The sequence below is a fragment of the Rhinoraja longicauda genome, chromosome 8 (assembly GCF_053455715.1).
Source record: "Rhinoraja longicauda isolate Sanriku21f chromosome 8, sRhiLon1.1, whole genome shotgun sequence".
NCBI classification, from domain to species: domain Eukaryota; kingdom Metazoa; phylum Chordata; class Chondrichthyes; order Rajiformes; family Arhynchobatidae; genus Rhinoraja; species Rhinoraja longicauda.
This window is the reverse complement of record NC_135960.1, coordinates 61,295,823-61,321,578: the sequence shown is the minus strand read 5'-3', so window position 1 is coordinate 61,321,578 and position 25,756 is coordinate 61,295,823. Positions and strand designations below refer to the sequence as shown.

Sequence of the window (25,756 nt, the reverse complement as noted above, 5' to 3'; positions counted from 1 at the left end):
GCAAAGATAGACACAAAGTGCTGGAGTAACTCAGCAGGTCAGGCAACATCTCTGCAGAAAAAGGATGGGTGACGTTTCGGGTCAGGAGAAGGGTCCCGACCCAAAACGTCACCCATCCTTTTTCTCCAGAGATGCTGCCTGACCCGTTAAGTTACTTCAGCACTTTGTGTCTATTTTCAGAAATACATTTTCTACTTATTTGAAATTATGGTACAACATTGCAGCAGTAACCAGATTTCAAAAACATGCCACGGACTGTAATTCACTTTGAGGTAGTAACGAGGTACTAAATAAATGGAAGGTGTTTTTCTTTGTAGGGAACCGCTGTCTTGATTCCACCGCAAAGTATTGTTACTTTTAAGCATTAAAGTTGAGCTCACTTTTTAAATGAAGCAACATTACTTTCAGGTATTTCCAGTTCCCAGATTTCTTTACTGCACCACAAATTATCATGCAGGTTTGAGCAAATTGTTACCCATCTTTTGGATTCTCGACCAGTCATTGAGTGTATTCAAAGGTTGATTCATAGAATGTATAGGAAGGAACTGCAGAGGCTGGTTTAAACCGAAGATAGACACAAAAAATCGGAATAACTCAGTGGGTCAGCATCACCTATTCCTTTTCTCGAGAGATGCTGTCTGACCTGCTGAGTTACTCCAGCTTTTTGGTCTATCTATGATTCAAAGAATGTTGAACACTGAAGGATACGCATTCTATGGGGATCAGGCAATGCCTTGTAGAATGGTAATGAGGCATCCTCCAGTTTCTATGTTGTTTAAACATTTTTTTAAAAATTGATACAAAGCAACCTTCCCCAAACAAAGCAAACTCAGTTCAGCAAGAACATTTTGACTGTGTTGCTTTTATGTCGGCGCTGAGTTTAATGTATAAATCCAGTGCTTTTTTATAGACAAAAACTGTAGGTCCTGCAACAGTTGGTGATCCCTATGGCAAGAATATTCAGCGAATTAACTTTCTACCATTTTTAATTCTACTTGTGCAAATTAATGCTAAAGATAGACAGTGAAGGTAACATCATATTATTCCTTGCCGATGGTGTCTGTGGTCGATCACCATCCTACAAGTTGCTCAAGGGCTTGACTGCCTAATTTGATTTTTAGTTATTCGTAAAACTTTAGTAATCGTTTTGTTATATTAAAAATTCCAACAATTTTAATTTTTAACGCTGTAACGTCACGAAAAGAAAACATTGCGTAAATCTAACAATTTCATTAGCAGGGTTCCTGGCCCAACTGGAATTCAGATTTATGTACTCTTATTCCAAATCAGTTTAATTTAGTGATACAGCGCAGGAACAACCCCTTTGTCCCACCGACCTGCAATCCCTGCACAGGAACACTATCGTACACACACACACCAGGGACAATTTACACTTATACCGAGCCAATTAGCCTGCAAACCCGTATGTCAATAGACAATAGACAATAGACAATAGGTGCAGGAGTAGGCCATTCAGCCCTTCGAGCCAGCACCGCCATTCAATGCGATCATGGCTGATCACTATCAATCAGTACCCCGTTCCTGCCTTCTCCCCATACCCCCTCACTCCGCTATCCTTAAGAGCTCTATCCAGCTCTCTCTTGAAAGCATCCAACGAACTGGCCTCCACTGCCTTCTGAGGCAGAGAATTCCACACCTTCACCACCCTCTGACTGAAAAAGTTCTTCCTCATCTCCGTTCTAAATGGCCTACCCCTTATTCTCAAACTGTGGCCCCTTGTTCTGGACTCCCCCAACATTGGGAACATGTTATCTGCCTCTAATGTGTCCAATCCCCTAATTATCTTATATGTTTCAATAAGATCCCCCCTCATCCTTCTAAATTCCAGTGTATACAAGCCCAATCGCTCCAGCCTTTCAACATACGACAGTCCCGCCATTCCGGGAATTAATCTAGTGAACCTACGCTGCACGCCCTCCATAGCAAGAATATCCTTCCTCAAATTTGGAGACCAAAACTGCACACAGTACTCCAGGTGCGGTCTCACCAGGGCCCGGTACAACTGTAGAAGGACCTCTTTGCTCCTATACTCAACTCCTCTTGTTACGAAGGCCAACATTCCATTGGCTTTCTTCACTGCCTGCTGAACCTGCATGCTTCCTTTCATTGACTGATGCACTAGGACACCCAGATCTCGTTGAACTCCCCCTCCTCCTAACTTGACACCATTCAGATAATAATCTGCCTTTCTATTCTTACTTCCAAAGTGAATAACCTCACACTTATCTACATTAAACTGCATCTGCCATGTATCCGCCCACTCACACAACCTGTCCAGGTCACCCTGCAGCCTTATTGCATCTTCCTCACAATTCACACTACCCCCCAACTTAGTATCATCTGCAAATTTGCTAATGGTACTTTTAATCCCTCCGTCTAAGTCATTAATGTATATCGTAAATAGCTGGGGTCCCAGCACCGAACCTTGCGGTACCCCACTGGTCACTGCCTGCCATTCCGAAAGGGACCCATTTATCCCCACTCTTTGCTTTCTGTCTGTTAACCAATTTTCTATCCATGTCAGTACCCTACCCCCAATACCATGTGCCCTAATTTTGCCCACTAATCTCCTATGTGGGACCTTGTCGAAGGCTTTCTGAAAGTCGAGGTACACCACATCCACTGACTCTCCCTTGTCAATTTTCCTAGTTACATCCTCAAAAAATTCCAGTAGATTTGTCAAGCATGATTTCCCCTTCGTAAATCCATGCTGACTCGGAACGATCCCGTTACTGCTATCCAAATGCTCAGCAATTTCGTCTTTTATAATTGACTCCAGCATTTTCCCCACCACTGATGTCAGACTAACTGGTCTATAATTACCCGTTTTCTCTCTCCCTCCTTTCTTAAAAAGTGGGATAACATTTGCTATCCTCCAATCCACAGGAACTGATCCTGAATCTATAGAACATTGAAAAATGATCTCCAATGCTTCCACTATTTCTAGAGCCACCTCCTTAAGTACTCTGGGATGCAGACCATCAGGCCCTGGGGATTTATCAGCCTTCAGTCCCATCAGTCTACCCAAAACCATTTCCTGCCTAATGTGGATTTCCTTCAGTTCCTCCATCACCCTAGGTTCTCCAGCCCCTAGAACATTTGGGAGATTGTGTGTATCTTCCTCAGTGAAGACAGATCCAAAGTAACGGTTTAACTCGTCTGCCATTTCTTTGTTCCCCATAATAAATTCCCCTGCTTCTGTCTTCAAGGGACCCACATTTGCCTTGACTATTTTTTTCCTCTTCACGTACCTAAAAAAACTTTTGCTATCCTCCTTTATATTATTGGCTAGTTTACCCTCGTACCTCATCTTTTCTCCTCGTATTGCCTTTTTAGTTAACTTTTGTTGCTCTTTAAAAGAGTCCCAATCCTCTGTCTTCCCACTCTTCTTTGCTATGTTATACTTCCTCTCCTTAATTTTTATGCTGTCCCTGACTTCCCTCGTCAGCCACAGGTGTCTCTTACTCCCCTTAGAGTCTTTCCACCTCTTTGGAATAAATTGATCCTGCAACCTCTGCATTATTCCCAGGAATACCTGCCATTGCTGTTCTACCGTCTTCCCTGCTAGGGCCTCCTTCCAATCAATTTTGGCCAGCTCTCACCTCATGCCTCTGTAATCCCCTTTGCTATACTGTAATACCGACACTTCCGATTTTCCCTTCTGCCTTTCCATTTGCAGAGTAAAACTTATCATGTTGTGATCACTGCCTCCTAATGGCTCTTTTACCTCTAGTCCCCTTATCAGATCAGGATCATTACACAACACTAAATCCAGAATTGCGTTCTCCCTGGTAGGCTCCAGTACAAGCTGTTCTAAGAATCCATCTCGAAGGCACTCTACAAACTCTCTTTCCTGGGGTCCATTTCCAACCTGATTTTCCCAGTCTACCTGCATGTTGAAATCTCCCATAACCACCGTAGCATTACATTTTTGACACGCCAATTTTATCTCCTGATTTAACTTGCACCCTAAGTCGAGGCTACTGTTTGGGGGCCTATAGATAACTCCCATTAGGGTCTTTTTACCCTTACAATTTCTCATTTCTATCCATACTGATTCAACATCTCCTGATTCTATGTCACCCCTTGCAAGGGAATGAATATCATTCCTTACCATCAGAGCAACCCCACCCCCTCTGCCCACCTGTCTGTCTTTTCTATACGTTGTGTACCCCTGAATATTCAGTTCCCAGCCCTGGTCCTCTTGTAGCCATGTCTCAGTGATCCCTACAACATCATACTTGCCCATGACTAACTGAGCCTCAAGCTCATCCACTTTATTTTTTATACTACGTGCATTTAAGTACAACACTTTAACTTCTGTATTTACCTCCCCTCTCACATCGTTCACAATTGGCCCTGCCCTTAATTTCTTTTCCGCTCTAGAACTTCTGTTCCCATTCTTCCGAGAGTCTTTTGCAATATCTCCTGTATTCCCTTTTACCTCATCTTCATATTCACAATTTGTTAACCCCTCCCCCCCACTACTTAGTTTAAAGCCACAGGTGTCACACTAGCAAACCTGCCTGCCAGAATGTTTGTCCCCCTGCTGTTAAGATGCAACCCGTCCCTTTTGTACAAGTCACCCCTAGCCCAGAAGAGATCCCAGTGGTCCAGAAATCTAAATCCCTGCTCTCTGCACCAGTCCCTCAGCCATAAATTCATACCCTCTATCTCTCTGTTCCTGGCCTCACCAGCACGAGGTACCGGTAGCAGTCCAGAGATAACCACCTTCGACGTCCTACTTCTCAGCGTTTTTCCCAACTCTCTAAACTCCCGCTGTAGCACCTCCTTCCTCTTCCGCCCGACGTCATTCGTGCCCACGTGCACAACGACTTCAGGTTGATCGCCTTCCCTCGCTAGGATTTTCTGAAGCCGGTCTGTGATGTGTTGAACCCTGGCACCAGGGAGGCAACAGACCATCCTCAAGTCCCTCCTGCTGCCACAGAATCTTCTATCCGTCCCTCGGACTATGGAGTCACCGACCACTACGGCTCTTCCAGACTTCGGTCTCCCCTGTCGTGTATCCTTGCCAACAGGTCCGCCACTCGGACTGGAAACGTCTTCTGCCCCGACAGTTCCCAAGAGGGTATACCTATTTGCAATAGGCACAGCCACTGGGGTCTCCTGTAGTCCACGTCCACTCCCCCCGGAAACAGTCTCCCACCTTCGCTCGACCTGGACCCTTGGCGTGACAGCCTCACAATAGGTCCTGTCGAGGAAACTCTCGCATTCCCGGATGGCCCTGAGGTCATCCAACTGCCTCTCCAACTCCACCACACGTCCCTTCAGGAGCTGCACCTGGACACAGTTTTTGCAGGTGTAGCTCCCAGAAGCTCCCGTGACGTCCCTGTCTTCCCACATCCTGCAGGAAACACACCGCACCAACTTTTCCGCCATCACCTTGTGCCTATAACCAGCTCTGGCTTAAAACAATGGTATCCTCCTCACCTCAGTCTTTGGAGTGTGGGAGGAAAGCAGAGCTTCCCGGAGAAAACCCACGTAGGTCGCGGGGAGAACATGCAGATAGTACCCATAGTCAGGATCGAACCCGGGTCTCTGGCATTGTAAGGCAGCAACTCTACCGCTGCGCCACAAATTTAATTTAAATTGTATTACTGAAGGCTCTTCTGCTTTATTTCTTGGCAGTTCACCATCACTTTTATTTGCACCTACATTTGTATTTGTTAACATACCTATCGGGTCAACCCAGAGGGCCATGGTATCCTGCGGAATTTCTGCTGCCAACTTTTCCAATGCGGGATCTTCAATCGAGACGCCACAATGCACAATTGAGGCCAACAGTTCAGCTGCTGCCATGTTACCATTTAGCACTTTGCTCAGCAACTCTGCTGTACCTTCCTCTGTCGTACACACTTCAACTTTAATCTTTTCACCTAAAAAGGGAGCAAAAAAAACCAAACTGTTGGTGATCAGCATGATGAGAATTTTCCACTGATTAATTTGTTTTCGCTTTTGATTCTGCTTGTGCTAATTTATGTGAAAGATAGGCAGAGTGAAGGTATCAGCTGCAAAGCAGAGGGCCATATCTTTGTGAGGCTTTACTGTGTGTAAAGTGACTACCATGTATGCCTAAAAACGAATTTGTGCATTTCAATAATAAAATACAGTGAAGTGCTGTTGGATCCATTGAAGTCATAAAAGGAGTCAAATGAGCAAAAGTGGTTTTTCCTATGCCAGATCATCTTTATTTTGTATATCAGGGTTTATAATACATTAAGATTTATTGACTTAAGTCTGGCACACACATTTATCCTAAAGTAAAAACAACCTATGAGCAACATCTCTCACATAAGTCATTTAAATCATTTTGAAATGTAAATGATTTCATACGTAAAAACAGATACATAGAAAATATTCAAATTGCAGAGCTTGGCCCGAGCAATTCTTACCTCCCAATTTTTCCTACGTTCTAATAAAAATAAAGCACAAAAATCCAGTCTATGTAAAAGGCATCATTGTCCATGAATTTTCCATAATGAAAATGCTGTTGAAATGCATTAAAGGAATATTGGCAGTAAGGAAAACCTACCGTTCTTTTTGCAAAGACATTCAGACTGACAATTCAAATGAGGTTCATGGCACACTCCTGACCAAGGAAGTTCTAAAGTTATTGAGTGATGCTTGCCACCATGATTCCAGTGTAGACACATGCAGTGCCAACTTTCAGAGGTTTCCCAGAGGTTGCCAATGTACCTCAAATGGGTTGACCTGATCAGTGACATTGTTCATTGGAATGGAGGGTCCAAGGAGACTGATAAGTTTCAAGCAAATTATATATTTTTGAATAAATCTACCCTGTTGAATGAGCTGTAACTACTGTAAGTTTTAATTATGCATTAAGCCACAATTACTGCTTAACAACCTCTCTAACCCTGAAATAAATTGTACGTATTGATAAATTGATGTATTCAAGAGAGAGTTAAATATAGCTCTTAGGGCTAGCAGAATCAAGGGATATGGGGAGAAAGCAAGAACGGGGTACTGATTTTGGATGATAAACTATGATCATATTGAATGGTGGTGCTGGCTCGAAGGGCCGAATGGCCTACTCCTGCACCTATTTTCTATGTTTCTACGTACGTGTGAATTGTCATTCAATCCGATGGATAATTCTTCTAATTGTACTTTTCAAAGTTTGCTTAAGATAAGTAAGCTTATATCATAATGGCATTTGCATGTTCTGATATCTTTCTCTGTACAATGTTTGGAAAGTTATGAAAAATCAGAACTTTTTTAACTTCCTGATTTGTTGGCAGTGAGAATTCTTCACTCTGATTAACTCTTAGCCGACACATGGCAATGTTTTTGCACACCAGGGGTCTGCTAAAGCAGACAGCTGACAGCAACTGATGTCAGGAGAGGGGGAAGTCTCGCACAGAAAGAACTGGACCATTGATGGTGGCTTTCTTCCAGTTAGTGGCACAGTTGTGCAAAATCTGAGCCATACCACATTATTTCATATTTGGAAATTGCTTTTTCAAATCTGTACCTACATCGATTTCATGCTCATCTCAGTTATTCTGTGCTGTTCTGTGCTTATGTAGGAAAATAACTGCAGATGCTGGTACAAATCGAAGGTATCACAAAATGCTGGAGTAACTCTGCGGGTCAGGCAGCATCTCAGGAGAGAAGGAATGGGTGACCTTTCGGGTCGAGACCCTTCTTCAGACTGATGTCAGGGGAGGGGGGGAACAAAGAAAGGATGTAGTTGGAGACAGGAAGACAGAGGGAGAACTGGGAATGTTGGTACTCAGTTTTCAAGAGAGAATTAGGTTTGGCTCTTAGGCCTAAACGAATCAAGGGATATAGGGAAAAAGCAGGAAATGGGTACTGATTTTGGATGATCAGCCATGATCATATTGAATCGCTGTGCTGGCTCGAAGGGCTCGAAGGGCCTGCACCTATTTCCTACGTTTCTATGTCTATGTTTCTATGTACAACAAAGCATCACTAGCAAAGACGATCTGTCATCCTGGATAAACAATAACATTTCTACTGCATTTACGTCTGCATCCTTACCCTAGAGTAAGGCCACGCAGTTTACAATCCTCCTTTATTAGCATCGTTGTTCTTGCGATTAATTAAAAATGTTGCAAGAGAATTCTTAATTTAATTGTCAAAAGGGGCAAATATGGCATCAGTGAACGCTGCAATATAATAGCAAATCTCGCTGGACATTTTGGGCAGAAATATCAATTTAGGATTTATTGGTTACATCAATTACTGAAAATTTTACTTATTCTAACCTATACATTGGACTATAGTATTCATAATCAGGTAAGCACACTGTGAATTACTAGAGTTGACTCCCAAGTCATAGAGCCACACTAACATGGAGACGAACCTTTCGGCCCACCAAGTCTGCACTGGCCATCATACACTAATCCTATATTAACACACCTTATCTCCCATTCTCATCAACTCTGCTATGATTTTACCACTCACCCATGTACTGGGTGTAATTTACAATGGGCAATTGTCCTACAAATCCGTCTGCCTTTGAAACCTGGGAGGGAAGTGGAGCACCATGAGAAAACACAGCCACCCACAGGGACAAGATGAAAACTCCATGCGTCGCAACCCGAGGTCAGGATCGAATCTGGGTCTTTGGTACTGTGAGATAGCTGGCCTACCACAGCTTTCCCATCGTGGTGCCCTTTCTGGAACACATTTATTGTTCAAGTACACATAAGTAACATGTAGAGGTTACGGGCAAGGTAGTATTCCTGCTAAATAAATGGCGAAGCTGGGGTAATAATTCACAATATTGGCATCTCTCCATCACCCCGAAAGACTGGCCAACTGATACATCAACATTTTTAATGTCTGAAGAAGGGTCTCGACCCAAAATGTCCCCTATTCCTTCTCTCCAGAGATGCTGTCTGACCCGCTCGTTACTCCAGCTTTTTGTGTCTATCTTCTGATTAAACCAGCATCTGCAGTTCCTTCCTACACAGTTTTCATGGATTCCTTTTCGTAATTTTAAATGGTAAGAGGTCTAAAACTCTTGATGAATAAACATAAGGGTCATATGGGTGATATTAGTCGCACTGTGCGTTGGCAAATTCAACAAGTAATCCATTACATCCAGAGCCTTCTTCAGACTTATCTTCCAAACCCAAAATATCACCTATCCATGTTCTCCAAGGATCCTGCCTGACCAGCTGAGTTACCCCAGCATTGTGTGTCTATCTTTGGAAAAAGCCAGCATCTGCAGTTATTTTTTATTCCACTATATCCAGATACTTTAGTTTAGTTTAATTTAGAGGTACAGCATGGAAACAGGCCCTTCGGCCCACCGGGTCCCTGCTGACCAGTGATCCCCGCATATTAACACTATCCTACACACACTAGGGACAATTTTTACATTTGCCCAGTCAATTTACCTACATACCTGTACGTCTTTCGAGTGCGGGAGGAAACTGAAGATCTATGAGAAAACCCACGCAGGTCATGGGGAGAACGTACAAACTCCGTACAGACAGTACCCATAGTCGGGATCGAACCTGGGTCTGTAAACGCTGTAAGGCAGCAACTCTACCGCTGCGCCACTTTGCCGCCCTGACTCCCTGTTACTGACACACAGGTTGTTCAGGTGAGATTTTGCTCATAGGTTTTGAAAAATGATTCAGCTTGAAATTTTTACTTACCCAGACTGTTAGTGAATTCATTTGATTCTTCACCGAAGATGTGATCTTCTAGTCCTGGAAACTGAATAATTGACTGTTAAATACGATTACTAATGCCACATGCACCTTGATATTATGAATTTACAAGAGTCATAGAGCTATCCAGCAAGAAAACAGGTCCTTCGGTACGCCATGTCCATGCCGACCATGTTGGTATGCTGGGCTAGTCATATTTGTCTGCATTTGGCCCATATCTCCTCTCAACCCTTCCTATACAAGTATCAAATCTAAATATAAAATTAACTTGTTCCTAATATAAACTGTTTTCATTGCAATTTTGCATCAGAACTTTAAGATATAAGAAGTATTTGAAAGGAGAATTATGAGAATTCGGGAGAATAAAAAAAGGAGTTAATAAAGTAGACACAAAATGCTGGAATAACTTGGTGGGTCGATCGCGACCTTGGTCTGAAGAAGGTTTCCGACCCGAAACATCACCTATTCCTTTTCTGCAGAGATGCTACCTGACTCGCTGAGTTAGTCCAGCATTTTGTCAATCAACGGTATAATCCAGCATCTGCAGTTCCTTCCAACACAGGGGTTAATACAGGATTACTCTAAATGGATGATTGATGGTCAGCATGGAGTCAGGGGGACAAAGGGCCTGTTTCCACACTGCATTTCTCTATTGCTATGACAAAGCTCTTTTTCTAACCTCAGGAAACAATGAGACAATCTTCTGATTGTCCTCAGATTTTGCCAGTTATAGCAATCAGAGCTTGAAAGGATGGGGGGCATAATTCATACCTGCTTGTCCGGGGAGCCGAGTAAAAATATCTTGTGTTAAAAAGAATAATGAGCAAAAATCAAACTGCTGGGTGAACTCAGCAGGTCAGGCAGCATCTGTGGAGGGAAATGGACAGACAAGGTTTTGGGTCATGGCCCTTCTTCCTCCACAGATGCTGCCTGACCTGCTGCGTTCCCCAGTAGTTTGCTTCTTTCATATGTTCATAAATTATAAGAGCAGAAATAGGCCTTTCGGCCTATCAAGCCTACTCCGTCATTCAGTCATGGCTGATCCTTCTTTCCCTCTCAACCCCATTCTCCTGCTCGTTCCCCATAAACCCTGACACCCTTACTAATCAAGAATCAGTCAGTCTGCCCCTAAAAAATACCTCCACAGCCACCTGTGGCAATGAATTCCACAATTTGCTCAATTCCAACATCTCCATTAAAGGTGTACCATTTGGCTGGGATGAAAATGGGTTAAATCATGTTTTCAGGTGCATATTAGTCTGCAGGTTACCAGTCAGCATCTGAGCCAGAGGTTCAGGCTTCAGCAGTGACAGTGCGGAAACTAATTTTGAGAGATCAGATCAATTTGCCTAATGGTTGCAACAATTCTCTGAAGTGTAGTGATATCTGTAATAGCAGGATGCTCCAGATGGCTCCACGGGAAGATAAAAAAAAGAACCTGCTTCTCACCAATGTCCACTAATTAATGCCATTGAGACCCACACTGCACTCACAGTAAACAGACTTGGTTAAGAGATTCTTAAATGGAAGTTAAGCTCCACTTTAGCATCTACAGACAGCCTAATGCCTTTTAATGTATGACTGACGCTGGAAATCCAAAATATAACAGGATTTGCTGGCAATACTCAGAGTGTTGTGGAGAGAGAAAATTAGTTGTTTTTTTTAGGCCAGAGCACTTTGTGTCTTCTTAAGGATGTTATCAGAATGCCGACAGAGTCTCAAGTCAATATGGGCACTGGAGACATTTCAGGTGACCTTTTGGTACAGCTCTGAAATCGGATAGGTGACCATTTGGATCGAGACCCTGAAGGGACATGAAACATCATTTATCCTTGTTCTCCAGCGATGCTGCATTAGTCCAGCACTTTGTGTCCTTTTGTATATTAACCAGCATTTGCAGTCCCTTGCTTCTACGTAGCACGGAAATCAGCGTTTATCCGACCAATTCTTGTACACAGGTGCAAAGGCTGAATTTCCGTGTGTATTCAACATCAGAGATTGACTACAAGCTCCAAAAATGTTCAATATGTGTATTTCAGGGGCACATTATGGAAACAAACAATAGTACCTAAAAACTGGACCCATTTGTTCATGGTTCAGATGCAAAGATGAAACATGAAAGCTTTTCTACGCACTTTAGATCAATCTGGTCATCCTTTTCCAGTTGATTAATGACTATAATAAGGTCATAAGGTCATAAGGGATATGAACAGAATTCGGCCATTTGGCCCATCAAGTCTACTCCGCCATTCAATCATGGCTGATCTATCTCTCCCTCCTAACCCCATTCTCCTGTCTCCTCCCCATAATCCCTGACCCCCGTACTAATCAAGAATCTATCTACTTCAAGAGAGAGTTAGATTTAGCTCTTCGGGCGAAGGGAATCAAGGGATATGGGGAAAAAGCTGGAATGAGGAACTGATTTTGGATGATCAGCCATGATCATATTGAATGGTGGTGCTGGTTCGAAGGGCCGAATGGTTCCATGTTGCCGAAAAGTCCAGGCTCATCAATCCAGCAGAAATCATGAGCATATGTCTCTGGTCTGTATTATGCAGAAGGCTCATAGCAATGCTGGGACACCTAGCAACATTGTCTGAAATATGCTGAACAATTAAAAATCCCTAGGCTGGCTGCTGCAGAGACCAAGAATGGATCTTTGTTAACAAGCTGAGGGACATGGTTCCTGATATTTAAAGGTTGGTGATTGATGGTTTTCAGTTTCTGTCAGTTGTTTTGGAAGTGTGAACACACATAGCTTATTAGGAATGGGTGACGTTTCGGGTCGAGAGCCTTCTTCAAGACTCCTTCTTGAAGGGTCTCGACGCAAAACGTCACCCATTCCTTCTCTCCAGAGATGCTGCCTGTCCCGCTGAGTTACTCCAGCTTTTTGTGTCTATCTTCGGTTTAAACCAGCATCTGCAGTTCCTTCCTACACATATCTTATCTTTGGGAGGCTATGATCAGATATATTCAAGAGACGTGCCCTCCCTTCCCCCATGTTTTCCCTCGAATCCCAACCATGTCCTCTGCTCCTGCTTCATTGAGAGAGGTCCGTTAAGGCTCTGACCATCTTCACATGCTTCCAAGTTGTAATTGTGTGACAGCATTCAAGCAATCAATCAGCTGCAATATCTGCTATTAGGGTCTCCCCACATAAAGCTTTTATATATCCGGGTGCAAACTAACATAGCAATTTAAAAACACGTTGTTTTGTCTATTTGCTAAAGTTGTGCAGGTCACCCGTTGTGGCCCCACCACTGCACAAACCAAAAAATAGGCGAACCCCAATTTTTTTAATACAGAAGCCTGACATTACAGCTTCTGCTAACTTCACAAACAGAGACAGCAGAAGCAGAAGCAGCTTCATAACTTCTGCTGCCTCAAACGCAAGAAGAAGAAGAGGATTCTGCCGTAGTTGATGCTGACCCAAGTGCTAAGATATGCCCTTCCTGAATGCTAGAACAAGTGTTTGCTTCAGCACAAAACCTATTCTTCAACTTAAAACAATGAATTTGCTCTTTGCATTTCACTGCAGAAGCACAAAATCACAGGTCAATGTCAAACATTGCCCCATTCGGTACATCTCGCTAGCTTTTCATGCGTCAGAGTCCCGCTAACCACTTGGAACTCTATTCGCTACTTTCTGTTTGCTGACTCGGGCAGCTCAACCAAGAATAAAATCCAGGACGGCTCAGACATTTCAGCCACTTGACTGGAGGTGGCCCCAGGTTATTTTATAAATCTTTGAATTGCCTTGGTAAGGTGAACAAATCCATTCAGGAGATATCATTATGAACGGTAAACGCTCTGAAAGCTGGTCTTTAGTCTTTAGTTTAGTTTAGTTTAGAGATACAGCGCGGAAACAGGCCCTCCAAGTCCACCCCGACCAGTGATCCCCGCACATTAAACCTATCCCACACACACTAGGGACAATTTACACATACACCAAGCCAATTAACCTTCACACCTGTACGTCTTTGGAGTGTGGGAGGAAACCAAAGATCTCGGAGAAGACCCACGCGGTCATGGGGAGAACGTATAAACTCCGTACAGACAGCGCCCATGGTCAGGATCGAACCCGGGTCTCCGGTGCTCCAAGCGCTGTAAGGCAGCAACTCTACCGCTGCGCCACCATGGCCGCCCTTGATCGTGTTAACGTGAAATCAGTTCCCTCAGAACTCTAAGGTAGGGAGACGTTAAGTATAGGTGACTAAGTATATACCTGTCACATATGCACACGGCAAACTGAGACTAGGAAGGCAGATCAGGATGTGAATGCAGGTTCCCCTCATTAAGGGAGCGGATAGAGGTAAAAATCAGAACATTGCACTGGTGGCCAAGTGGTTCAAAATTCTTTCCTATTTCACCTGAGACTCTGGGCCTGCTCCTCAGCAGGTCAGGCAGCGGCTGCAGAAAAATAAATTGGCATTACTGTTTGAGGTGCAAAGCAAAATATTAGCTCGGTTTCTCTCTCCACAGATTTGCCTGACCTGCTGAATGTTTCCCAGATTGGTGTCAACACATTTACTTTTCTTTAATGTAACACCAAATACAAATCTACAGCCAAGCACCACATACCAGAATAGCTACAGCACCAGAACAGATCAGATTCAACTAATTGTTTCCAGGCAGAGGGAAAGCAACATAAACATTCCTTTTTCATTAACCTCTGTTTCAGCAACCAAAATGTTATTTTGTGGTACTCACTTTTTTTCCCAAGTCATGCTTGATTACCTCTTGAATCAACACGTCTGCCAGTGTTTTGAAATCACAAACAAATCTTTTATTTTTCTCAATGCTCTTTTTCTCCTGCACCAGAAGCTGAAAGAGTGCCTCCTCCTGTTTGCAAGCACGAGCAATGTTTGCAGATTTTTCTGAGGCATGGACCAGGGCAGTCAAAACTTCTGACATCTTGAGAGCCAGACGTCTATGTAGGGAAATCACCTGGAAGAAAATAGAAATTGAGGCCTATTGATTTTAGTTTTAATTTTTTCGTTTTGGAGATACAGCGCGGAAACAGGCCCTTCGGTCCACCCCCGCGTCCACACTGACCAGCGGTCCCCGCACGTTAACAGTATCCTACACACACTAGGGACAGTTTACACTTATACAAGCCAATTTACCTACAAAACTGTACGTCTTTGGAGGAAACTGAAGATCTCGGAGAAACCCCATGTGGTCTCGGGGAGAACGTATAAACTCCGTATAGACAGCACCCGTAGTTGGGGTCGAACCCGGGTCTCCGGCGCTGCAAGTGCTGTAAGGCAGCAACTCTACTGCTGTGCCACCATGACGCCTTATTGCTACATGTTAAATCATTATTTGCCCTTTACATCCCATTTACTGCTGTAAAATCAGATTCATCTCCACTTGTTACGCAGCAAGTACATACAATTTTCCATATTGAACCTGCACCATTGGCTGAAGAAGTTGTTTGCAATGCTAGGCTGTTCCCTGGGTGGCAATTGAATGCTTTGGTATGAATGATCAAAGTTAGAATGTCTTCAATATTGATAAATAGCATTACAATTATTTAGACACAAGGAACTGCAGTTGCTGGTTTTCAAATACACAAAGTCCTGGAGTAACTCAGGCAGCCACTATGGAGAACATGGATAGGTGCATTTCGAGGCAGAACCCTTTCTCAGTCTCTCTGGAGACTAAAGGTTATTATTTACACTTCCTTTAACATGGTACATGCACATTTCATGAGACTAATTAATCCAAAGCACTGTGATTTCTTGCTCTTGGGTGCTGTGAAATTGTTGTGGAAATGGATATTGCCCTTAAATCTGCAAAATGACCACAAAAGATTTATTTGAATACCAAAATGAGCTTTGCTCAGCAACCAAAATGATAATGTCTGTGAAAAACAAATAAATGATAAATCATATTGACCTCACCTATTGTGCAAGAATTGCTGGTTTCACTTGACAGGATGACACAGTGGCGCAGCGGTAATGTTGCTGCCTTACAGCGCCAGAGACCTGGGTTCAATCCTGACTATGGGTGCTGTCAGTATGGAGTTTGTACGTTTTCCCAGTGACTGCGTGGGTTTTCTCTGAGTGCACTGGTTTCCTCCCACACTCCAAGGATGTACAGGTTTGGAGGTTAATTGTCTTCTGTACATTGTTCCCAGTGTGTAGAATAGTGCTACGGGGTGATCACTGGTCAGCGTGGACTTGGTGGGCCGTGGGGCCGTTTCCACATTGTATCTCTATAGTTTAAAGTCTAAAGACTTGGTGTTCATCACCAGTCATTCTCTTGTGCAAATCTCTGGCAAAGATTAAAAAATACAGCTCAGAGATTTGTAGATCACTTCAGACAGGAATAATGCAGCAAAGAAGATGCCATTTGGGAATGGTAACAATGACTTTCTACGTTAAAATTAGGATATCTCTTTCAATCAAGGTTGACTAAATTAATTATACCCTGAGCAAAAGTAAAAGCCTCCGGGAACATAGCTACATCTGTAATACTAACATGTTTGTTTATGCTTTATAACAACTTAAACATCCCTGGTTGCTGGATTTCAGTGAGGAATGAGCTTGCTTAACATGATGAAGTCCTTATGTATCCAATTTGGTCATTCTACATAAAGGAGACCAGAGACCATTTTATTCACAATGCACATAGTCTAAAAATGGTATTAGAAGAGGAAATAGTGGGAATACTCAACCAGTCAGGCAACACCCATGAAGACAACCACAGAGTTACTGTTTCAGGTCCACAACCGTTCATCTATATACTAAAACTCTCGTTTGTTATCTTGTTTGTGACTGAACTTCAGCCAAAGCGGTACACGATAGCGCAACAATTTTAGGCCCACCTTACTCACCATTGTCACTTTAGTGATAATGCAAGTAGTTTTATTGAAATCAGTGTTATATTTTTAAAGTTATTCACATTTTAAAGTTTAAAAGGAGGGGAGGGGGAGGGGGAGGAGGGAGTGGGGGAGTGGAGGAGAAGGGAGAGGGGGGGTTGAGGAGAGAGGGGAGGGGGGGAGGACAGGGTGCTGCACCAATGCAGGAGAGGTTTGGGCCCAACGGGTCCACTTTGTCTAGTTTTCTTTAATTGTCCCAAATTGTGCTCATATACATAGTAAATGTGCAGAGATAATAAACCTTATTTTGCGCTTGTTCATTGCTTTCTGTGCCGTATGTTTGTTGAAATTGAACACACAGAAGTAATAAACTCCCTGCTCAATTTGGCAGCAATTCAGTGATTTTATTTGTCAGACCCAATGTTAAATTGCAAATAAAGGTTAAACTAACCAATGTGTTTACCTTCCATGTCAAGCCAAAATGCTTTAATTAAGATAAACTAACAATGTTGAAATGATTTTTAATTATCCATATCCTAATAAATAGCACGTCATATTATCCAGAGCAACCTTGTTTCCTAAGGAAGGCCTCTCTCGTTTCCATCTTAATCCCTGACTTTGCACGTTAACCAACAAATTAACTGCAGTATCATGAATTACAATTTCAAAATGTGACACGGTTCCCCTCCAGCAGTCAAGCTGCTGTTTGCAGCATGAACCTACGACAGAGGTCAATAAACTCCAATACATCCAGAACTCCGCTGCCCGTCTACTCACCCACTCCCTGCCCCGTGACCACATCACCCCCATCCTTTACAGCCCCACTGGCTCCCCATCCCCCAGAGAATCCAGTACAAAATCCTCCTCATGACCTACAAAGCCCTCCATAACCTGGCCAAATCCTACCTGACTGACCTCCTCCACAGACACACTCCCACCCTCACCCTCCGCTCTGCTCTGCTGCTGCTAACCTCCTGTCCCCCCCCCCCATCCAGACCAAACTCAGATCCTGGGGGGACAGGGCTTTCTCCATCACTGCTCCCACCCTCTGGAACTCACTACCTCAAACCATCAGAGACTCCTCCTCACTCACCACATTCAAAACATCACTGAAGACTCACCTGTTCAACACCGCCTTCAACCACTGACCGTCGCTTCTCCTTATCCTTCCTTTTTTTGTTCGTTTATTTATTTATTTTTATGTTTTACTTACTCTGTAAAGTGTCTTTGAGTTTCCAGAAAAGTGCTATACAAATGAAATGTATTATTATTATTATTATTATTATTATTATTATTAAACCTGAACGATGTCACTTTCCCAAATGCAGTTTCATTATCAGCTGCAGCCAGAGAAATATTCCTGTACTTCCTTGTAATGGAGAACTGTCTGTGAATCTGGAAAGCTTCATACCCCCCAAATGTGCACCACACGGGAATAAGATACATTACATTCATCTGAAGGCAATCCAATATGACTTGATTATTTGGTGGTGAGGATCGCATTGAAGATGCCTACCTGACAGGCAAGGCAAGTACCTCTGCTATAACCTGTCTCGGATCAAACCCCTTACCAAACTTCAGCAAACACAGCATTTTGCACAATCAGTAGGAGAAAGTGGTGACCAGCATCAGACTGCCTATTGGGAGAAGTTCCGACCTGCCTGCTCCATACCCTTTTTTTGAACGATAGATACAGCATGGAAACTGGCCCTTCAGCCCACTGAGCCCATGCCGACCATCTGCACTAGTTCTATGTTATTTCACTTTTGCATCCACACCCTACACACTCGGGGCAATTTACAGAGGCCAATTAACCTACAAAGCCGCACGTCTTTGGGATGTGGGAGAAAACCGGAGCACCCGGTCATAGGGAGAATGTACAAACTCCATGCAGACAGAACCCAAAGTCAGGATTGAACCAGAGTCTCTGGAGCTGTGAAATAGTTGCTCCACCCCTTTTAGGATCTGAACAGCTGAGGGCTTGAAGTTGCAAGATGTCAGACTCCTTATTTTTATGTGCAAGGGCCTGGAACAGAAGGGCAGCCTGAAAACTCGATGACGAAATTACCAAGAGGTTGCCATAGCTCCTCTATACTGCTGCACTGGATGTCAAAGCTCCCAATTTAAGGTCGTCAATGCTACATGCATGGCAACAGTTTCTCAGACAAATATAACTTACCTTGGCAGCTCATTCCACATACGGAATACCATCCAAGTGAACAGCTGCCCCTAAGGTCCGTCTTAAATCTCTCCCCCTCACCTTAAGCCTATGCCCCCTAATTTTAGAATCCTCTAGGGTGGAAAAATCTCTGAGTGTTCACTTTATCCATCCTTGTACAATGAGCTGAACTCCAATGAAAAAGATCCCAACCTCTCCAACCTCTCCCTATAACTCAAGCCCACAAGCCCAGGTTACATCCTGGTGAATCTCTTATCAACATAATGACCTCCCTCCAGAAGCAGGTATTTATTCACAAAATGCTGGAGTAACTCAGCAGGTCAGACAGCATCTCAGGAGAGAAGGAATGGGCGACGTTTCGGGTCGAGACCCTTCTTCAGACTGAATAAATACCTGCGATTTGTACCAGCATCTGCAGTTATTTTCTTACACTCCCTCCAGAAGCTGGGTAACCAGCAATGCACACAGTACTCCAAGTGTGGTCTCACCAAAAATTTGTACAACTGCATCATGATATCCCAACTTTCATACTCAATACCATTCCCAATGAATGCAAGTGTGCCAAACGCTTTCTGCACCATCCTGTCCAACTAACTTGCTGCTCTTAAGGAGCTGTGCACCTATATGCCCAGATATCTCTGTTCTGCACCATTCTCCAGGGCTCCACCATTTAATGTACAAGTGCTGCCCCGGTTTGACAGTAAAGTGTAACACTTCACACTTGTCAGAGTTAAATTCCATTTGCCAATCCTTGGCCCACTTCCCAATTGATCTAGATCCTCAGGGATTCAGCGTGGAAACAGGCCCTTTGGCCAACTGAGCACACACTGACCAGCGACCACCCATACACTAGTTCTGTCCTGCACACACTTGGGACAATTTACAGAGGCCAATTAACCTGCAAATTTGCTCATCCTTGAATGTGGGAGGAAACCAGAGCACCCGGACAAAACCCACGAGGTGACGGAGAGAATGTACAAACTCCATATAGGCAGCACCCGTAGACAGGGTCTCTGGAGCTGTAAGGCAACAGCTCTACTGCTGTACCACTGTGCAGCCACTTGTTAGAAACTTGGATATCCTTCCTCAGTGTCCACTATACTATTTATTTTGGTGTCATCTGGAAATTTGCTAATGATGTTAACTACATCATCATCCAAATTGTTAATGTACATAACAAACAGCAGGGATCCAGTACCAACTCCTGTGGCTCAACACTGGTCACAGACATCCACTCAGAAAAGCAACCCTCCACCGCTACCCTCTGACTCCTTCCTCCGAGAAAATGTTGAATCTAATGGTCTAGCTCACCTTGGCCTATTGTTGTAATTAGCCTTCTCCCAATATAAGCATTGTAGCATGTTTAGCTTAGTTCAGTTTAGAGATACAGCATGGAAATAGGCTCTTCGGCCCACCGAGTCCGCACCGACTAGCAATCCCCGCACACTTACACTATCCTACACACACGAGGAACATTTATACCAAGCCAATTAACCTACAAATGTCTTTGGAGTGTGGGAGGAAACCAAAGATCTTGGAGAAAACTTGTGGTCACGGGGAGAAAGTACAAACCCCGTACAGAAAGTACCTGCAATTGGGATCAAACCCGTGTCTCTGTCGCTGAAAGTGCTATAAGGCAGCAACTCCACCACTACACTACCGTGCCGCCCCTGCCTAGCCGTATTCCCATGAATACAAGAAACCCAATATGGAATGATCTTGACCCGTAACGTCACCTATCCATGTTCTCCACAGATGGTGTCTGACCCACTGAGTTACTCCAGCACTTTGTGCCTTTTTTAGAAAGTTTCTCACTTCATTTTATGCAAATTGCAACTTCAATACTCTTCTTGACTTGGGGACCAATTGTCCTACTTAATGTCCTACTTACTGGCCCTTACTCCAGGTGAATATGTACAATTACGTCCCTTAATACACCTTTGAAGCAAGCACCAATCTTTCTTCGTCTTCAGCAATGCGTTGATTTATGAACAACATAATTGAATCTCAATTAAAACGCTTAATCTTAATTTATCATATTAACCTTCCATTGAATATCTTCTCCCGAAAGCATATTGTAACTTCAGTCTCAAACATTGCCAGTATATTGATCTTGCTAAAATAATCCTTTTTGGCTCGCATTGTTCATTTCATTTCATTTCATTTCATTTCAAGGAAATAAACAAGAAGATCTACATCGTCTGACTCTCAAAATCATTTGAAAGTCATTTTGGTTTGACGTAAATCATGTCAATAAAGATATGAATAAAGGCTTCACGGACATTTTGAAAGAGGAAACATTGCGCTTTTAAAATAGTCAGACCTACGCAGATAATGGTAAGATAATTGCTTCTAATTAATATTTAACTTATTCCAGCATGCTCATGATACTTGTAAAATAGGTTAATTGTAGACTGAAGTTCAACAATGCTTTACACTGATAACTATCAATCTACTATTGATTAGTTTACTTCAGACTACAGTTAATGACTGCCAAGGAAGGGACGTTTTTAGTCTTAAGAACAATATTTAACAGAAATGCTTTGCCTCAATGCACTTTAGTATTTGATCTGTCAATAAGTACTGAATACTGCATTCAAAATATTTTGAAATAAGTGAATCTAAGGATAATCTAAAAGGATACTGGTTCAACGGTTAATGTCTAATTATTCTAGCTTCAGAGATTTTCATTATAATTTACTAGAATATCTGACTCTATTTAAAAGGTTACCAGGCTTTAAACGTAAATGCAGAACTACAGTATGCCAAAGGCAAGCAGATTTTAAGTCCAAACCTCCAAATGAAAATGTTGCCATGAAAGATAATTAATAGAAGACAGCAATGAGATTTGTGCCTAATTTCCTTAAAAATACCTTGTATGAGAAATTTTCTTTCAATTATAATTAGCACTTTTGCCTTCTGCTTACTGTTCCATTCCACCTTCACAAGTCTTTTCCCCAGCAATGTGATAATGAAGAAAATACATTGATGTACTTTTTATTTCAATGCTATGCTGCTGTTCTGCACCAGGAGATAGAGTCATAGAGTCAGAGATTCATACAGCACAGAAACAGACCCATCAGCCCAACTTTCACATGCCAACCAAGATGCCCCATCTACACTAGTCCCACCTGCCCACATTTGGCCCATATCCCTCTCAATCTTTACTGTCCATATATCTATCCAAATGTCTTTTCAATGTTGTTATTGTATCTGCCTCAACTACATCTTTTGGCACTCTGTGTGAAAATTCTTCCCTCAGATTCTTCTTAAATCTATTCCCTCTCACCTTAAATCTGTCCTCTGGTTCTTGATTCCCCGACTCTGAGTAAAAGACTCTGTGCATCTACTCTATCTATCCCCCTCATGATCTTCTACATCTCTACAAGATCACTCCTCATCCTCCTGTGCTCCAAGAACTAACGTCGTAGCCTGCCCAACCTCTTCCTATAGCTCAGGCCCTCGAGTCCTGGTAACATCCTCATAAATCTTCTCTGCGCTCTTTCTAGCTTAACTGCATATTTCCTATTGCAGGGTGACCAAAACTGAACACAATATTCAAAATCTGGCCTCACCAAAGTCTTGTATAACTGTAATGTAACATCCCAACTTCCCCAGTCTTCATGTCTTTCTTCACAGCAAAAACAGAGGAGAAATACTTGTTGAGGACCTTGCCCACCTCTTGCCGTTCCACACAGAGATTATTGCTTTGGTTTCCCAATTCCCTCTTAGCATGAATGTACATATAATCTCTGGATTTTCCTTAATATTATCTGCCAGAGCTATCTCCTGCCCCCTTTTTGCCCTTCTGATGTCCATCATAAATATATTCCACAGTTCCCAAAGCTCCTTCTGGGATACACCTGATCCCGGCAATCTATACCTGTCCCATACCTCCTTTTTCCTGTCCGGCACTTTAATTTCTCTCGTCACCCAAGCTTCCTTATAACCACCTGCCTTGCTCTTCAGTCTAACAGGAACATTCATGCCCGTGTCTCCAGTCATCACACTTTTAATAGCATCCCACATTCTCGATGTTTCTTTGCCTGCAAACAACCTACTCCAATCAATGTAAGTGAGTTTGTGTCTGATACCATCAAAGTTGGTCCTCAGAATTTTATCACGCGGGTCTGCCCTGTCTTGATCCATAACTATATTACAGCTTATAGAACAGTGGTTGCTGGTCACAGATATATTTATTGTGTACAGTCAGAGTTACAATATTGACTGACGTGGTAACCGATGGAAATTTGCCTTGTAATGACTGAAGCTGAAATAGCACCAGTGACGACTATTTGTATTTGCCTATGTGTTCTCAACTGTTGAGGCAAATGCATCTAATTTTACACTACAAGAACGTTCACAAGGGTATTATATACCATTTGAGCTTTTTAATGAGATTGAAACCAAGATCTGACATTTTCTACAACATCAAAACAAACTTGGCTCCACCGTTTTAGCAAGAACCCTTTGATTTATTCAGATCAGAAGTGTCTTATTTCACATGGGTATAAATAAACAATGAAATAATAAATCGAGGATTGACGAAATTGCATCCTTACCTTCTCTCAAAAGTTTTTCTTACCTTTACATTATAAAATATGCAGAAAACAATATTGTCAAACTGACATGCAAGTCGATAAATAACTGGAGGATCAAATAACATTGGTTTAAAAATGCCACTTTTGAAAACGTTTGGATAAAGTGCATGCAAAACAAGTGAGGAAGATGGAAGCGAGAATGAAAGATAAAGAGACTTCACATTGATGCTGGAATATGGCAATGGGAGAGGCCAGATTGTATGTAAAATGGTTCTGCAATCCAATTGAACATTCTTCTGGAATTCTTGGCAAAGTTCAAAGTTTCTAGACTAATGGAATGTTCTCCTTTTATCTCAATTGGCACTTACTAACTCTGTTTTCTTTTAGCGCATGCCAATTAAAAAAAAAATCAGAACATTGGTGTTGTTTCCAAGATCAGTTTGCTTGGATTGTTCCATGTTGCCCTTGAAACAGAAAAAGGTGAGCACCGTACTAAAGCCTCCACCATCTCAAACCTTTAAACTGAATACCCGACTGACACTTCATAGAATGTTTACAGCAAAGAAAGTGGCTCCTAGATCGTTCAAACCCTGGAAAAGATTTACAGCTAGTTCTGTTCCCCTGCCCTAATTCTACAAATTCTTTCTTTTCAGAGACTTAACCTACTCCCTTTCGGATGCTACAACTGAAACTGTCTCCATGGTTTGTCATTGCAGTGCATTTCAGGCCTTAAACAACTCACTGGGTAATAAATGTTTTACCTCATGGCATCTTGGGTTCTTGCAATTCATCGTCATTAGGTGTTTCAGGGTTCTTCATCCTTCCACCAATGTGAACAGTTTCTCTATCACGTCCTCTTTCTATACCTTTCATGATTTTCAGAACTTCTATCAGATCTCCTTACAGTCTCCTCCTTTCCATGAACAACCCAGCTTGGAGACCCAAGAAACAGCAGATGCTCCGGAGTAACTCAGAGCGGAATTTATAGAAGATCCCAATTTATAGAGTTTATAGAGGAATTGATAGACCCAAAGCATCGTTATACAATATTCCTGGGCATTTTAACAGATTTGTTTCCTTTAGCATAAAATGGCCATTTCCTTGTTCTCAATGAGAAAACATGCTAATCTGGTTTTAATTAGTACAAACCCCATGCCCCACTTTCTTCCCCACCCCTCCCCCCGCTTATAATGTGCCCCATTTGGACTTGCACCTATTCCTCCCCTCCCCCACAACCTCCACAAATATCCCTTCATAGGCCTTACGATTTGTAGCTCTTCAATCCTTTTGCTCACACCTGTTTTTTTTATAATCATTGGCCTTTGACCAACCATCCGCCTATCAAAACCCGCACTGGCAGTGTTCACCTGTTACCTGCCAAACTTTGTCCAGCCTCTTCTGTCTTCTGAAGAAGGGTCTCGACCCGAATCGTCACCCATTCCTTCTCTCCCGAGATGCTGCCTGACCCACTGAGTTACTCCAGTATTTTGTGTCTATCTTCTCTCTTCCAGCTTTCTTCCCCCCCCACCACCTCCCAAATTAGTCTGAAAAATGGTCCTGATCCGAAATATATCTATATCCATGTTCTCCGGAAATGCTGCCTAGCTCGCTGAGTTACCCCAGCACTTTGTGTCTCTTTTCACGTGGGATATTGTTTTAAAGAGCTATTAGTGCAAATTCACCTTTCTATCCAGCAATAATGCCTCTGTATACCATGTGATTTTTTAATGACAATACCTTGGATTAAAAAAAAATCTGCACAATGAATCATTTGTGACCATCTTCACAGCAGAGTGGAATGATGCAGATATTTGCATTGAGCAGGAAAGATGTGATACATAGAAAATTATAAACAAAGGACGAGAAGAAATAGTAATGTGTCCAGCAACTTTGAAAGTGGATAAATCACCGTGCCTGGATTGGATATATTCCAAGTTCTTAAAAAAGGCAAGGGAGGAAATAACATAAGCTCCGACTATCACTTTCTAATTCTCTGGTTTCAGGCTGATTGCCAGACCCTATAAGGCAGTGAATGTGGTACTGTTGGTTTAAAAGGACAGAATGACTAGATGTTTGCCAGACCTTTTGGTAGTGGGTAAATTATTGGATTTGCTATCTAACGATTGCACAGGTTCAGCATTTAGAGAGGCAAATGGAGATCTGCATGAATTTAATTTAGTTTAGTTTAGAGCTACAGTGTGGAAACAGGCCCTATGGCTCACCGTGTCCGCACTGACCAATGATCCCCGCACATTAACACTGTCCCACACTAGGGACAACTTACACTTATTATTAGGGACAACATACACCACTTCACTAGGGCCAACTTACCAACATACCAGGCCAATTTACCAACATATCTGTACGTCTTTGGAGTGTGGGAGGAAACCGAAGATGTCGGAGAAAACCCACGCGGTCACGGGGAGAGCGTACAAACTCCGTACAGGCAGCACCAGTCGTCAGGATCGAACCCGGATCTCTGGTGCTGCTAGCGCTGTAA

General features: G+C 42.8%; 1 protein-coding gene across 1 annotated transcript in view; it reads right to left on the bottom strand.

The window, feature by feature from the left end:
* LOC144596033 (inositol polyphosphate 1-phosphatase-like) overlaps window positions 1–25,756 on the bottom strand; it is a 59,518-nt gene that overhangs the window by 22,937 nt on the left and 10,825 nt on the right. The window contains exons 2-4 of the mRNA XM_078404112.1: window positions 14,421–14,657; window positions 9,696–9,756; window positions 5,718–5,918 (exon numbers count right to left, since the gene is read on the bottom strand). Coding sequence (XP_078260238.1) covers window positions 5,718–5,918; window positions 9,696–9,756; window positions 14,421–14,624 — 466 coding nt within the window. The 5' untranslated portion in view covers window positions 14,625–14,657. The remainder of the gene's footprint in view (window positions 1–5,717; window positions 5,919–9,695; window positions 9,757–14,420; window positions 14,658–25,756) is intronic.